The 17104-nt window shown below is 42.5% G+C and overlaps 1 protein-coding gene across 1 annotated transcript in view; it reads right to left on the bottom strand.

The window, feature by feature from the left end:
* The window catches only part of NOTCH4 (notch receptor 4), a 32399-nt gene extending 25673 nt beyond the window's left edge, over positions 1-6726 (bottom strand). Inside the window, exons 1-6 of the mRNA XM_027876459.1 lie at positions 6558-6726; positions 5623-5704; positions 5024-5304; positions 2227-2571; positions 1998-2120; positions 1625-1861 (exon numbers count right to left, since the gene is read on the bottom strand). Of these exons, the coding sequence (XP_027732260.1) occupies positions 1625-1861; positions 1998-2120; positions 2227-2571; positions 5024-5304; positions 5623-5704; positions 6558-6609 (1120 nt within the window). The 5' untranslated portion in view covers positions 6610-6726. The remainder of the gene's footprint in view (positions 1-1624; positions 1862-1997; positions 2121-2226; positions 2572-5023; positions 5305-5622; positions 5705-6557) is intronic.
* Between the last annotated feature and the right edge of the window lie 10378 nt (positions 6727-17104).

Here is a 17104-nt window from a genome sequence, read left to right on the forward strand (position 1 = left end):
AGAGAGAGAGAGAGAGAGAGAGAGAGAGAGAGAGAGAGAGAGAGAGAATAGAACGAGGTCCCTATGTCACTCTTTATCCTTCCCAGAGGTTTCTGTGTCTCCCTGCTTCCTCCTTGTCACTATTTTTGATTTTTTCTATTACCCCCCCAATATCTTCTGCTTTTACATTCTGCCATCTTCCCACTTCTTTCTTGTGATTTCCCTGTGACTCGTATAACTCATTATCTTTTCCCCTAAATCTACCTTTCTTCCCTACTTCTCTATTTCTGTTGAAGAAACCATTTTTTCAGTCTCTTAGGTTTATGACCTTGGCGTTTTTGTCAAATCTTTGTCTTCAGCCTTTATTGCCTTTTACCTTGATTACTGCAACAGTCTCCTTGTTGTTCTCCCTGCCTTGATTTCCCATTCCTGTCTATCCTGCACACTGTTGCCAAAGTGATTTTCCTTAAGTGAGCATCTGACATGTTACTCTCCTATTCAATCAATCTCTTTGGCTCCTTATTGTCTCTAAGATCAAATAGCTTTTCTGTTTAGTTTTTAAAACCCTACACAACCTGGCCCCAACCTATCTTTCTGGACTCATTCTAGACCCCTTCCTTCATGCTTCAGTCTAGCCAAACGGACTTTCTCCCTGTTCCTCACATGCAACACTCCATCTTCCCACCCTTACTTTTACATTGGCTGTTGCCCTTGCCTGGAATGTACTCCCTCCTTATCTCTGCCTATTAGAATCTCTCTTTGTCTTCAAGATACAACTCAGGTACCACCTTCTACATGAAGCCTTTCTTGATCCCCATCAGCTGAGAGCCCTCCTTCCCAAACTTTTGTTGTTGTTCAGTGGTGTTCAACTCTGTGTGACGCAATGGACTTTGTCCAGGGGGTTTGCTTGGCAAAGATACTGTTGTGGTTTGTCATTTCCTTTTTCAATGTGTCCCCATTTTATAGATGAGGAACTGAGGCAAATAGGGGTTAAATGATTTGCCTAGGGTCACACAGCTAGTGTCTGAGGCCAGATTTGACTCAGAGCCTCCTGACTCCAGGCCTTGTGCTCAATCCACTGTGCTCCCCAAACTACCTTGTGCTGAATTATTTTCTATCTGTTCTCTTTACATTTATTCTATATATACTTATCTGTCCTTGTCAGTCCTCCTCTTTGGGATGTGTGCTTCTTAAATGTAGGAATCGTTTCCTACTTAATTAATTGTCTGTACAGCATTGATACATAGAAGGTGCTTAGTAAATACTTGGTTGATTGATCAATTGGTTTTTCTATTAACTCCATACCCATACATTCATGTATTCCCATGCCCTTACCATTGTCTCCTGAGTTCAGTTTTCGTTTTAGTTTTTAGTTTCGTTTAGTTTTAGTTTTTAGTTTATCAATCAATAAGCATTAGGTACCTACTATGTGTCAGGCAGTGTTCCTGTCACATCTCCTGTGCTTCCCCCATATCCTCATATTTCTATGTCTGTTGCAATGGGATGAAGGGAGGGAAAAAGCATTTATTAAGCGTCTACTTTGTGCTACATTGCGCTAATGATGACTTTACAAATATCTTCTTTGTTCTCTAACATGTCCAAGTTCCATCTCCCCCACTCCCACAATGCCCCTTCAGTCTCCTACCTGTGAGACCTGGGGGGCAGAGGCAAGTGAAGGAGCCCACCCTATCAATGCATGTAGAGCCCTGGGCACAAGTGGCAGAAGCACAGTCATCCAGGTTCTCCTCACAGTTCAGGCCACCCCAGCCACTCACACACACGCAGTGAAAGCTGCCAGGGGTGTTCTGACAGGTGCCTCCATTCTGACATCGTAGGGGGCTAGTGGCTCCACACTCATCCACATCCTTCGAACAGTCCTGTCCTATGGAGGAAAAAGAACAGAGCTGTGCTACTTAATACCATGGCTTCTGAAAGTTAAGAGAGATTCGACATGAATCCCAGGTCCTAGAACTGGACAATTGGGTCATAGGTCTTACCCTATGACCTCAATAACTCACCTGCCCAGGTCTCAGGGCAGAGACAGGTGTAGGCATCTAGTCCATCTTGGCAGGTGCCTCCATTCTGACATCTGTGTCCGATGCAATTATCTGGATTCACTTCACACTCCCGGCCTGTGAAACCTGCACAGAAATCGTGCAGATCATTTGGGTAATAGGAATCTTAAAGGAGAATATCCTTATGTCTTGATGGAAAGGGCATGGGGGAAAGGCTCTCATAAGTACTCACCTGGGAGGCAGAGGCAGTGGTGGAAAGTGGTGGACCCAGGTGTTAGTTGGCAGGTGCCCCCATTTTGGCAGCCTGTAGCAGGGCAGGGTCCCACCTGGAATTCACACTGGGGCCCGTCCTGTCCTGGGGGACAGAGACATTTGTAGGAGCCCAGTGTATTGTGGCAGGTGGCACCTGTAGGGCAGACCTCTGAGTCCTGGAAACACTCATTGACATCATGTTGACAGCTATTGCCCTCAAATCCTTGGGGGCAGTTACACAGAATATGGGGATATGTGGCCACACAGACCCCTCCATTGGCACAGGGGTTTGCTTTACAGAAGTCCTGCTGCTGGCAGTGCTCACCTAGGGTGTGGGAGTAGGAGGATAGAGAGGAGAGAAAAGGAAAGAATTTTACACCCTGCATGAGTTATAGCCTATTCTATATGGTTTATAACAGACTTTTTAAATCTCACATTTACATTAATTTTTACAACCTTTATTGCTTAAGTCTCTTTTCTGTAGTTAGATATCTGTATATTTGTTGTTTGTCATTTCAATCATGTCTTTGTGACCCCATTAAGGTTTTCTTGGCAAAGATACTGGAGTGATTTGCCATTTTTTTTTTAGGCAATTGGGGTTAAGTGATTTGCCCAGAGTCACACAGATTTGCCATTTTCTTCTCCACATTTCACAGAGGAGGAACTGAGGCAAACAAGGTTAAATGACTTGCCCAGGGTCACACAGCTAGTAAGTGTCTGAGGGCCAGATTTGAACTGAGGAAAATGAGTCTTCCTGACTCTAGGCCCAGCACTCTATCCATTGCACCACTTAACTGCTCAGATATACATGTTTGTATCTCAGTTTTTAAAATAATCTTTTAAGTTCTATTCTACTTTGCCTGAGTAATCATAATCACTTACCCTAATCACAGTTAACTGGGTTCTATCTGTCACACCTCATCCTATTTTGATCACATCTTGTCTGGGTTGTATTGTATCCTGCTTAGATTGCATGTCTCCTGCACTTGGGTTACATAGCATACTCTGCTTATATCATACAGACATTATATCACATTAGCATAGCTTAACCTATCTTATATCATATACTTCAAGCTTTCAAAGATCTGGGGTTTCATCCATCAATCAACAAGCATTTATTCTATACCTACTACTATATGTACCAGGCACTGGAGAATACAAAGACAGAAATGAACTCGTTTCTCTCCTCCAGGAACTAATGTTCTATCTATTAGTATGAATAGTCTTTTCATTGATGAAGATTACTGCCTCTCTGAAGCTTAGTTGGTGATCTTTGAAAGTTGCTTTGGCCGACCTTCTTATGTAATGGTGGTGGTGGTGGTGGTGGTGGTGGTAGTAATAGTAGTAGTAGTAGTGGTAGTAGTAGTGGTAGTAGTGTGGTAGTAGTAGTAGTGGTGGTGGTGGTGGTAGTGGTACTGGTGGTAGTGTAGTAGTAGTAGTAGTAGTAGTAGTAGTAGTAGTGCTAGTAGTAGTGGTAGTAGTAGTAGTAATGGTGGTGATAGTAGTAGTAATTCTCATAATATTCTGGAGAACACAACCAACAGACAGTATTATAATATGGGAAATGGACCATCATAGACCAAACTTTTGCATAACACTGGCCCACAAAAAACTTAAGAGCAGTGTTTTAATAAATGTCACCATGCCAGATATTCACAATCTCCAAGCTACATAGAACAAAAAGTTTCAAAGTATAGAAATCTGACAGAGGAGATTAGAATCATATGGAAATAGAATAATTTTGCCTCTATTATCCCATCTGCTCCTACAGTTGTACCAAAGATGTTTTCAGTGAGCTTATAGAGACATTTTTGTTTTTGCTGAATGATCTGCATGTGCTGACCTTACATTCTTATGTTTTTAATCAACTACAAAAACCAATTATTTTATTCATCTTTGCAGTAGTCTGTATGCCACTAAAAATAAAATCATAATAGTAAGATAGTGACTTGTCCCAGTGCTGTTTCTAGTTGAAATCCCATTAAAAAAAGATGAGAATTAAATGATAGAGCGGTAGATAGAGCACTGGACTTTGAGTCAGGAAGAACTGAGTTCAGGACCAGTCTCAGACACTTAACTGTGTGACCCTAGGCAAATCATTTAATCTCTACCTGCTTCAGTTTCCTCATCTATAAAATGGGAATAATAACACTTCCTACTTCCCAGGTGTGGGATGATCAAATAAGATATTTGTAAAGCACTTTGCAAACCTTTAAGTGTCATATAAATGTTAGTTATTACTGTTGTTGTTGTCATTATTTTATGTTTATATTCCATTCTATTTTTCTGCCTGTTGAAATTCTTCCTTCCTTCAAGTCTTCCATATAAGCTCTTAGCCCCTGCATGAAACATTTCCTGATCCCTGCAAATAGAAGTGATTCATCTTGCCTCAGTTTTCATATAGAACTTTGCCCTTATCACATTTTACTTTTTGTTATGCTATTTATGAACATGCCCTAGCCTCTTATTGGATTGTAATTTCCTTGAAGGCAAGCAGCTACTGTATTGCATGTAGTAAATGCTCGGTAATTATTTGTTAAATAAATGAAGTATTTGATGATTGAAGCAAAAGGCATAGTCCTTGCCCTTGGGGAGGATCCTCTTTCTCCCTGCCAAGTTTCTTGTTACCCGTATTAGATCACAGAAATATGGAGAGGAAGGGAGGGGAAAATAGGAAGATACTGGGAGGAAGAGGCAAAAAGAGATAGGAAAAATGAGAAAGAAGAAGAGGAACACACTATAGTCCATTTCTCCCCTTCCTGGCCCTATTCCATTACCTGTCCATCCAGATAGGCAGTGACATTGAGGCTGACCAGAAGGCAAGACATGGCATCGGCCAGTATGGTAACAGGGATAGGACAGGCAGGGGTCTTTGAGTTGGCACCATGATCCTCCAAAGCCAGGGGGACAGGAGCAGAAAAAACTGGGAGGGTGGGAGGAGGGCGTGCCCTGGTGATTGGGGGGCAGGCTCTTACAACTGCCTCCATTCTGGCAGGGCCTGGCATTCTGGCAGGGATCTGGAAACTGGCACCTCTCACCCAAGAAGCCCAGGGCACACCTGGGAATAGTGAACAGATGAAAAGGTGACCCATCCAAACCTCACGTCTTCCCCTTCCTGCCACAAAACTTTCTCCCTTCTTGTTTCCCCAAACCTTGTCTTTCTTTCTCATTCCATCTCTTTCCAATCCATCCTTCCCATCTCCTCGTTTCACCTCTTCCCTCTTCTCTCTCCTCTTTCATCTTATCCTTCCTATCTCTCCCTACCTCTCCCTACCTCTTTCAGTCTTTCTCCATTTCTTTTCCCCCTGCTCTCCACACTTGCTTCTCCTAGATCCCTCCCACTTCCTTTTACCCAGACCCAATACCCAACACTCACTGACAGGTTTCTTCACCCTGTGACGAACTCAGGCAGGTGCCCCCATTGGCACAGGGCTCTGGGAGCTCCTCACATGACAGTCCTAGGAATTAAGGGACAGGGGCTAGAATATTGGTGAAAGAACTATGCTCCTGGACCCCTTTCCATCCTAGCTTGTGAGGACCTCTGTTTTTGAGAATGAGAACCTTCTTCCCTATGACCCCCTTCATGGACTCTTTCAATCCCCATGCCTTCTACAATAGTGAACTTTTCCCAATGACACCCTTTCCCCCACACTTGTACCCCCCTTCCCCAATTCGGCAGCATCCCAGATCCTAGTCCTCTCTGCTCTCAGTCTCCCCACCCCCTTCCTGTTTATTCCCTGGCTTCCCAGTTCTGTGCTCCAGGCTTGTCCCTAGGAAGCAGATGACAGGGCTAGGGAGGAGGGCTGAGAGGGACCTAGGAGGTGAATGGTTGAGGCACTGAAGGGATATCCTACCGGAAAGGCCCAGTGCTGAGCTAACTAGGGGTGGGGACAACAAGAATGGGTTAGGGAGACCTTGGATTATCTGCCTTTCACATTCCCACCTCCTTCTCCCCCTCCAAATTGTGTAGCTAGAGAATCTGGGTGAAAGTTTCTGTAGTCTGCCAAACTAGCCTCCCACCTTTCTCTGTTCCTTCTTCTGGGCAGAGGTCAGTGGGTGGTAGGGTGGGAGTGGGGGTGAAGTGGAAGGTTTAGGACCTCACTTTTGCAGCTCACATTTCCTGTGACTATCTCACCTCCTCTACAGGTGCAAGACCAGTGTATGCTGTGGCTTCTCCTCAACCTTCCCCTTCCCCCTTGCCGGTTCTCACTTAATCCTTGCAACACCCTGCACCAGCATTCTCTCCCTACTCATTTCCGAATCTTAAAGGAGAGAGGGACTCCCTGCTCCTATCCATCCCAACATCCTTACCTCTGGTCAGTGGCAGGGAAATCAGCAGCAGTAGCAAGGAACGGTGCTGCATCTCTGACACTCCCCTGGGCTCCGCACCCTCCTTTCTCCAGGAGGGGACCCCCCAGAGTCTTCGGTTTGTTGTGGCAGGAGAGTCTCCTCTGTTCCCACATCCCCTTCCTCCTCCTCCTTCAGGCCTAACGTCTGAACTGTTTCCTGAGACACACAATGTCCTGGACACCCTTGGGATGGGGGGAGGGAAGAGGAGGGAGTTGGGACCAGTGAACATGGTGGGGGCAGAGGGGAGGGGCCTTCTATTCCTGAAACCCCCTTGTCATGGGTGGGGATGAGAAGTTGTATGGTGGGCAGTGGGCGTGGGGGTTCAGATGGAGAGGGGAACAGAATATATGGAGAAATTTCTTTAACCCTCCCACCCCCAGGGAACCACATGTCTTTCCAGCTGCTCTGGTCGGCTGAAGAACCCCCGAGATCCCAAAGGCTGAGCAGAAGCTAGGATTGGAAAAAAAAAAGTTATGAGAGAGTGGTGAAAGCTCCTCTTTCCTTTAGGGGGCTGCTACCAAGACAGGATGCTTGTTTCATATAGCTAGGACAGACACCTCCCCAGGGCCGACTAACTACTTTCAGCCATGGTATAGGGGTCAAAGGGGACTTCTGGGGCCATCAACATCCCTCTAAGGCACCCTAATCTTTTCCCAGAAGGGAACAAGCATTTATTAACCATCTACCATGTACCAGGCAGTGTTAAACGCTTTACCAATATTATCTTATTTGATCCTCACAACAACTGTTGTTACTGTTATCCCCATTTTACAGCTGCAGAAACTGAGATAGAGGTTAAATGACTTGCCCTGGGTGACACAGCTAGTGAGTATCTGAGGTCAAATTTGAACTCAGGTCTTTCTGACTCCAAGCCCACTGCTCTATCCACTAAATCACCTAGATGCCTAGATACTTCTACTTTTTTTTTTTTGGCTAGGCAATGGGGTTAAGTGACTTGCCCAGGGTCATGCAGCTAGTGTCAAGTGTCTGAGGTTGGATTTGAACTGACTCCAGGGCCAGTGCTCTATCTACTGTACCACCTAGCTGCCCCAGCCTAGATACTTCTAACATAGGCGTAAGGATATTTAGTATTTCAGGAAGCAAGTGCCCCCTGCCTTTTGACAGCAGAAGTAGCCTTCTCTCTTTTCCACATCTAACTGAAATCATGATTAGAGTTACAGAGAGCAGAGGTGGCACAAGGAGAAAGGAGAGAGGGATGATTAAGAGGAGAGGATGGAGAGGCTGTTTTGGAGCATGGGTGTCAAGGGTGACTTAGGATAACGTCCTATAATGGGAAGATAGATACACTAAGCACTTAATAACTTGTTGATGTGAATTACTCTCATTGGAGTCATCTGTAAACGAAGGGAGTTGAATTAAGTGATGTCTAAGGACCCTTCCAGCTCTAACTACCTGAGAGTTTTTAATTCTATGATTCCTTTGGGTACCCAAAGATTTGCCATTAGCACCCAGAAATAATCACTATTTTACTGGATCAAGAGAGAAAACCAAAGGGTCCCAGGAGATTCTTCCTAAGAGATGTAGAAACCTCTAGCAGGGAGATCTCTTGCCTAAAAAAATAACCTAGGTGATAAAAATAGGTGGCAAGAGATCAGCCCAAGCTCTTTTTAACTCCAGTGAAGACCATTCCTGATTATGAGACTTCCTTAGATTCCTTGCAACTTTGAAAACTTTCCCACACTTGTTTTTATTTCATCTCTGTGTTTCCTTGTCTTATCAAAGTATTTTGATGGATATGTGATGTCAATGATACAAAATCTTCCGCTGTTGTCTCATCCTGTGAGAATGACTCACATTGAAATCCCTTAGTAAATCCTCTGTAGAGATCTTCGGAGTGCACGAGAGGTTTTCCTGTGCTCCTTTTTATGTTCCATGGAGACCCAGGCTAAACTCTGGTTACATTTGCTGCCCTGCATTTTGACTATGTGACATATCAAGGCTGCAAGGTGTTAAAGTGGATAGGCTGCTGGGGCTGGAGTCAGGAAGACTTGAGTTCAACTCTGATCTGACACTTAGAGGTATGACCCAGGGCTAGTCACTTAACCTTTGTCTATCTTGGTTTCCTCAACTGTAAAGTGGGGATAATAATTGCACCTACCTCCCCAGGCTTCTTGTGAGAATCAGATAAGATAGTTATTTGTAAAGTACTTAGCACAATGCCTGGCACATAACAGGTTGTTTCTTTCTTTCCTATTCTCCCTCCCTTTCTTGACATGCTCGATGATGTCTTTTATTTCTCTTCTTGGTTGCAAGCTATTTTTTATGGCTATGCCACACATAGACTGGAGCATTGTCTAGAGTGTTTGGCTTGGAATCAGGATGAGCTGAGTTCAAATTCTGCCTCAGACACTAGGTATGTGACTCTGAGTAAATCACTTAACCTTTCTGGGCTTCAATTTCTTCATCTGTAAAACAAGGTAATTGGACTCAGCAGCCTCTAAGGTCCCTTAAAAAACCAAATAGAGTTTATAACAGAGTTCAGGGAAAATACTGAGACTGTGACCCATGGGCTTCTACCACTAAGTAAGTAAGGGTCCTGGGAGGTGTGGTTTCTAGTGTGGCTCCTGGGTATATGATCAAATGGGAAAACATGTGTAGAGTGCTTTGCAAACTTTAAAGCCTCACATAAAGATGTTAGCTGTATGTCTACTACTGAGGTTATCCATGGTTCCAGGAGGGTGCCATACCTCCAGGGCCATGCCTCATCAGTGTTCCTGTTCATGGCTGAATCGATTATTAATCTGTGAAATTGTGAAATTATGAAATGGGGGCAGGCATGCCTGGTTCTTTGGGTACTTGCCAGGAAAGATCACAATTGGCAGTTGGAAACAGGATGGCAATCACACTTTAATAACCACAACGAGTGTAAAGGTGAGTAGCACAGGAAATACAGAGCAATGAAAAGTGGGGATACAGAGGTAGATGATACAGGTATGGGGAAATGGGATGGGGAAGGAAGTCAGGCAGCATGGGGAAGAGGATGGAGAGGGGATGAGTCACTTGGCAACCTCGGACTGGAGGTAGGGAGCACCTGAGCAGCATGAACCCTTAGGAGATGGAAGAGTGCCCGGGGCGGAGGGGTAGGAATTTGAGGTCTCGTTTTTATGTTTTTTTCTTTTTAAGGAAACAGACCAACTTCTCTCTGTGCCACCTTGGGGTTAGTTCATTAACATCCATATCATCTCAAAGTTAGCACCTTTTTGATATTCTGCTGCTCTGGAACTGAGGTTTGGATTTTGTCTGAACTTTACATATCATTGGACCAGACACCTTGATAAGCAGCTCTTAGATGGTTTCCCCTGATTCGCCATATAATATCAGAATGTGAATTTTGGCGTGCTCCTTTGATCTTTGGGATGTTTTGTACATGACTTCCCTGTTGCCCTTTGTAATCTTATTTCCTGCTATTGCCCCTTTATACTGGCCACTTGTAAACTTACTATACTGGCTAGAAGTTGGGGGTGGAGTCAAGGGGAGAAGAACAAGATAAAATTTTAACAAAATGGCCCTTCTGGCTGTCTGCACAATGTAGTTCTTTATACAGCCTGCAGGTCTCTGTACCTCCCAGAAGATGACTTGGGTTGTTATTCCCCATAGCCACTTTCTATCGTGGTACCTGTGATGCTCTCGAAGTTTCACTTCATCTTCAGTTTTCCAGCAGATGACATTGATCCTGCTCTGTGGCTTTGTGAGAAATAATAATACTAAGAAGTTAGGTTTTCAGCCAAAAAATGTCCATTGCCATTGTTTCTGCAGCTCTCAGATAGTCAGAGGCCACTTCCATAGCACCAAGGTACCCCAGAACTCCCTTGTCTTGGCCAGAGACCCTTGGTCTCCTTGTGTCCAGTTCTAATGTACTGGGAAATGAACGACCGCCTTCTGAATTTCTCCCTTGAGGTACAGATCTGCTGACCTGGAAGGGTCCCCAGTGGTCAGGAACACTCTGCCTTTCTCTACTTCCAAGCAGGTAGCTTTTCACAATACCAGGCTGATTCAGAGTGAATTTTATAATCTAACATTCTCTTTCCCCCAGCACTTGCCTACCCCACCAGCACCACCCAAGGGTACAAAGCTTCTTATGAGGCCCTGATTTCCTTCCAATTGTTCCTTGTGACTAAAGGTCCTAATGCAAGGAGACAAATTTGGCCTCATTAGTATCATGGAGACTTCACAGGATGCAGCCCATGACTGGAATATTACTTCATTTGAGTATATCTTATTCAAAAGAATAAGAATAGATAAAAGGGAAGGTGACATTGTATTGTATAACAAGAAAAGGTACTAAATGGAGAAAACCCAGAAACCAGAGGGTAGGTCCGTGACAGACAATTTGGTAAAGATCAATGGTGGGAAAACCAGAAGTGAGAAAAGACTACACATCAATTAGATAAAAAGAGGAAATAGATTTTCAGTAAATGAATTACAAGACTGGCGCGGAGGCTTGATATAGTAATGATGGGGGACTTCAGTTAACCAAACATCTCTCTCTCTCTCTCTCTCTCTCTCTCTCTCTCTCCCCTAGGAGCTCCCACTGCCAAAAGGTAAGAAACTCACAATGCATTGGCTTGTGTTAATGATCGTTTTATCTTTTGAAAGGGAGAAGAATAAACAAAAGGAAATTCCATTCTTGATCTGGTTCTCATTAACAGAGAGGACCCAGTTGCTGGGGTGGAAATGACGGGAAAATTGGGGGAAATGACCATTACCTCTTAAGAGTTTGTGATTGAGGAGAGGAAAACTGAGCATAATCTCATATGCACCATAGATTTTTGGGAGAGCAGATTTCAAATGTTTTAAAGGAAGGTTGGGCAGAATCCCATGAGCTAAAATTCTACAGACATCCAAAGGACAGTCTTAATAATGAAATTCTGAAGACACAAAAGGAAATCATTCTCATGAGTAGGAAAAACCAGTAATTGTCTGAGAAGATCTATGTGGATACCTAAAGAACTCCCAGCCAGTTTAGATTTTTAACAAGGCATGTTCGGAGGTTGGAAACAAGGGAAGGTACCAGAGGATGAATACAAGAATACCATGATCCTGTGTGGACTTTGTGATGATTGCTGAAATTCAGGCTGAGCTCATGCTGGCAATGACACACATGAAAAAAGGGTTTTGTTTTTGTTTTTGTTTAGCACTATTAGGGGAAAGGGAAGTGTAATGAAGGGTCTGGTCTATGCACAGACCCCATCAACTTACTGATAAAACCAACGTGGAGGATACTAGGAGCAAAAGAATCACTGGGCTCACCCAAGAGCAACTGAGGCAAAAGAGTGGTGGCTGATGCTGACAGGCCTTTCTGAGTGCTTCAGAGGCCAATCAAAGAACCGCCCCTTCACCACTTGGTTAGCTGACTGGAACCAGTTTTATCATGTCTATATATGCTCCACACCCTTACACATCAGCACCGTTCTTTCTGAAATGAGCTCCTTAGTGCCCTCCTTATACAGAAGTTGCATCAAGGGAGCACGTTGATGGAGTCTGCCTATGAGCCAGACTCTGTATACATAAGGGTCAAAGAAGGATAGGTCTGGTCTTTAGGGTGGATGGGACAGGGATAACTGACAGTAGAGAGAAGATGGAGCTGCTATATTTGAATTTTTCTTCTGTTTTCTCTGCCAAGGACAATGACTTTTGGACTGCAATGAACAAAATAAAAAATGGCTAATAGGAAGTTGATAGCTAGTATAAATAAAGAGATCATAAGAAAGCACCAGCTGCTTTGTGATAAATTCAGGTCTCTTGGCCCAAATAAACCATGTCCTTGGTTACTGATGGAATTAGCTGGAGTGATTCCTAAGCCATAATGATATATGAATGAGTACGGAGGGGAAAAAAGAGTACAGAGAAATGAGAAAGATATCACAGGACTGCAAAATGGGGCAGATGTCTCAACTTTCGAAAAAGGGAAAAGAATAACATTTAAATCATTGGTCAGTAAGCTTGGCTTTGATTCCTGGCAAAATTCTGGAATGGATGATTAAAGAGGTGGTTAAAGAAGAACTAGAAAAGGAAGCAGTGATCTTATAGAACCAGTACAGTTTTATAGGTCATACCAGGATAATTAGGATCAGGAGAATACTGTAGCTATAGGTTTCCTAGATTTTAGCTAACCATATGGTTTTTACCATAGGGGCACCACTTAGCTGCCCCTATGGTAAAGTATTTCATACTATTCTTGAGAAAAAGATGGAGAGATGTGGGTCAGATTATGGTATAATTCAATGGATGAGGATCCAGTCAAATAACTGGCCTCGAAGTATCATGGTTAATGATTGGATGTCAAGTTGGCAGGAGCTATTTACATTTCTATCAATGACTTGGACAAAGACATAGACAGCATGCTTAGGAAAGGTTAGCACAATGTGGGGTAGAGTCAGCATCCAAAAAAGATCTTGAGAAATATGACAGAGAACTGAATTTAATAACATACAATTTAATAAGAATGAGTTTAAAATCTTACACTTAGTACCAAGATAGACGTGTCAAGAATGAGATAGGGGAAGCACTTAGCTATATAGCAGTTTGTCTGAAAAAACAAACAAACCAAAAAAAAAACCACTTAGGGTTTTGGTTGACTGCAAACTCTATATGAGTCAGCTGGGTTACATGGCAGCTAATGTGATACTGGACTACATTTAAAAGGACATAGTTTCCAGGAATAAGGAAGTGATAATTCCTCTGTACTCTATCCTGGTCAGATGACACCTGGAGTATTGTGTTCAGTTCTGGGCATTACAGTTTAAAAAGGCATTGTTAAGCTGGAAAGTGTCCAGAGAAGGGCACCTAGCATGGTGAAAGGCCTTGACCTTATAAGAGAAGGGAAAAAGCATTTATTAAGCATCTACTGTGTGCCACACACTGTACTAAATATTTTCCAAATACTATCTCCTTTGATTCTCACAACAACCCTAGGAGGTCAGTGCTAGTATTATCCCTACTTCACAGTTGAGGAAACCAAGGCAGACAGTGGTTAAATGACTTGTCCAGGGTCACACAGCTAGTAAGTATCAGAGGCCAGATTTCACCTTAGGTCTTTCTGACTCCAGGCCCAGTGCTCTGTCCACTTTACTACCTTGTTCTCTTCTATGTCACGTCATATGAATAATAGTTGAAGGAAATAGGGATGTTTAGCCTTGAGAAGACTCAGGGGGGCATTATAGAAAGTATCTAAAAGGCTATAATGCTAGAAGAATAATTCTCCTTTCTCTTATTGGCACCAGTAGTAATGGGTTGAAGTTGCAAAGAAGTAAATGTGGGTTTGATGTCAGGAAAAACTTCCTAGGAATTAGAGCTGTCCCAGCAGGATGGCTGTCTCAGGAGGTAGTGGGTTCCCCCTTAGTAGAGGTCTTTGAGCAAAGCGTCTATGACTCTTTGGTGTGTTCTAATGGGGATTCATTTTTAGGTATGGGTTGGATTAGATGGCTACTGAGCCCTGAACTCCATTTCCAAATCAGATTCTGGGATTTTGTGAGTTCATTTGGAGTCAACTGGGTGATGTTATTCAAATTTCTGGGAACTGCTCCTGTGCCATTCAGGGGAGAGGGATTGATTGGCTTGAGAGGAAGCCAAGCATACCCTGGCATTGCTGTGCATGGGAAAAGGAAAGGCATTGCACTTCTGCCCCCATCACCCCCAACCCCTACCAAAATATCTGTTGCATAGATCCCCATGGCCAAAGGATTCATCACCTAGTGACCAACCAGCTGGTGATGAATCTTTCTGTACTTAGGCAGTCTTCAGGTAACAGAGAAACCAAATGTCTCTCTGACTCTACTCAGTGCTTCTCCAGTTTGGTAAGACTCGTCAAATCTTGTCCCCTACTTGAATAGCCTTGGAGAGCCTAGGGTCACTTCCATACCATTATTGGAAGTCAGGGCAGGTTTTAAAAAATTTCTCAGGAGTAATTTACTGTAAAAATCCCCACCCCCCAACCTAGAAAAGACTGTGTGCTTGATTCATGGACCTAGAAATTTGAATAATTGGATTCTGTAGGCAAGGATTACTCCAACCAGATTCTAATCTTACCTGAGATCCTGGGCCAGGGCTGCCTGGAGCTTTTTGGCCTACATTTTCTTTGTAATTATTATTAAAATAACTAACACATAGTATTTATGATTACAAAACATTTTATATATGTAGCCCAAGGATCTCTTAAGAGCTATTCCAACTTCAAGAATCCCTATGGATGTTTCTTTTACCAGACCAACCAGAAGATGGACTAGTTCCAAGCAAAAGACATTTAATTAGAAAGCATAGCAAAATAAATATCAAGTAAAAGCTCCTATATATGCGAGGGTACAGGCTTCTGCTGGTTGCCATACCACTGGTGGGAGAGGGAACACATATAAAGGAAACATCTGTGTCCAGGGAACAAGCCTGGGAAATATGTGTGGAGAAGATATATGACTAGGTGATATATGCAAGAGGGTACATATGTAGGTTAGTGTTTCCAAATTTTAAAAATCATATGCCTCTAATGCCCATAAATTGGGGAATAGATGAACAAGTAATGGTATATAAATGTGATGGGATACTATTATGTTGTAAGAAATAGTGAAAGAGATGATTTAAGAAAAACCTGGGAAGACTTATATGATTTGATGCTGAATGAAGTGATCAGAACCAGGAGAACAATGTATACAATGATAACAATATGGTAAAGGCAAACAACTTTGAAAGACTAGGAACTCTTATTGGGATAATAATCAAGCATTTTTCCAGAGGACTCATTCTGAAACGTGCTACCCCCCTCCTAATAGAGATAAGAAGGACTCAGAGTACAGAATGAGATTTTTTTTTGGCCATAGACACTGTGGTAATTAGTCTTGATTCATTATGTATATTTATAACAGGTTTGTTTTTCTTCAGTTCTCAAGTGTGGAAGGGTCTGGAATAAAAGAGTGAGAGGACAGATTTTTGTTGCTGGAAAAAAATGATTTAAAAAAATCATATACCCCTATCAGCAAAATATTTTGACCACATACCCTCAATATTTGCATATTTATTTATTTATAAGTGATGCATATGTACTACTGTACTAATGTACTATGTGTATAAAATATGCAAAACCAGAAATTAAAAATGATTATATAAAAATGAAATTAGCAACATTTAAAATGATTTTTATCTTATTTGATAACGGCATAAAAAGCTTTTTTCTCTTACTAAAAATCGTATTAATAATTGGAATATTTTGATGAAGGTGATGGTTCAAAGAGACCTGGGATACTTTGTATAAATGGATGCAGAGTGAAGTGAACAGAACCAGGAGAACAATTTATACACTGTCAGCAATCTTTTAAAGACAAACAATTTTAAAAGACAGGAACACTGAAAACACAATGACCAACCACTTTTCCAGAGGACTTTTGGTGCAACAGGCTACTCGCCTCCTGACAGAGAGGCGATGGACTCGAAGTACAGATTGAGACAATTTGTTTTGGACATGGTCAATAAGTGCATTTGTTTTGTTTGACTATACATGTGTGTAATGGGATAGTTTTGTCACTTGTTTTCTCATTGGGGAAGGGGGTGGGATTATGGAGGGGAGGGAGAAGGCAGATCTTCATTTGAAAAAAATTTAATTACAATATTTTTAGTAAGAGCAACATGATTGAATATACTATATTATATTTAAAAATCTTGGTTCAACACTGTGATTCAGTGACTTAACAATAATGGCTAACATCTATATAGCACTTACTACGTGCCAGGTACTGTGCTGAGCACTTTACAATTATTATCTCATTTGATTCTCACAACAACCCTGGGAAGTAGGTATAATTATTATCCTCATTTTACAGTTGAGGAAACTGAGGGAAATAGGTTGAGTGACTTACCCAGGGTCACATAGCTAGTAAGTGTCTAAGGCTAGGTTTGAACTCAAGTCTTCCTGACTCTTGGCCCTGTGCTCCATCCACTGTGCTACCTAGCTGTCCCTAATTTGATTTGAAAGTCTAGTTCTAAGTTAAATTTATTTTTATATTCGGTTTAAAGGTTCTCAAATAGATGTAATAGTGACTACTTTAGTCCCTATTACCTGGGACCGGGGACCAAGCATGTTACATTTCACTCCTCAACTAGAGTTCTCTAGTGCCCTCAAGGGGGTTTGGGAGTGTTTGGTTCCCTTACTGTGAAGGAACCTTTAGTTCATGGGCCCCCTCTCACCCCAATGCTGCCAGAAAGAGAGAGTTGTTTTGGTCTGGTCATTTTAAAGACGTAGCTTGGTCCACCTATGAAACCAATGGAAAGAAGTTATTCCCACCCACCTAGTTGGAGAGCGGGATGACTTCTCCCAAAGCAGGTCCCTGTCGTCTCCCATATGGTTCTTCCATTTTAGATGATCTGGGCGTTCTCAAAGCCCAGTTACATAGAAAATATAGCTCACAAAGGTATGTAGATTCACATGGAAGTACATTGTTGGCCATGCTTACAAAATCATGTTGCTTACCTTTCAGTTCCATCCACCAATTATGCAAAAGTTT

The sequence above is a fragment of the Vombatus ursinus genome, unplaced genomic scaffold, assembly GCF_900497805.2.
Source record: "Vombatus ursinus unplaced genomic scaffold, bare-nosed wombat genome assembly UNPS02014811.1, whole genome shotgun sequence".
NCBI lineage: Eukaryota > Metazoa > Chordata > Mammalia > Diprotodontia > Vombatidae > Vombatus > Vombatus ursinus.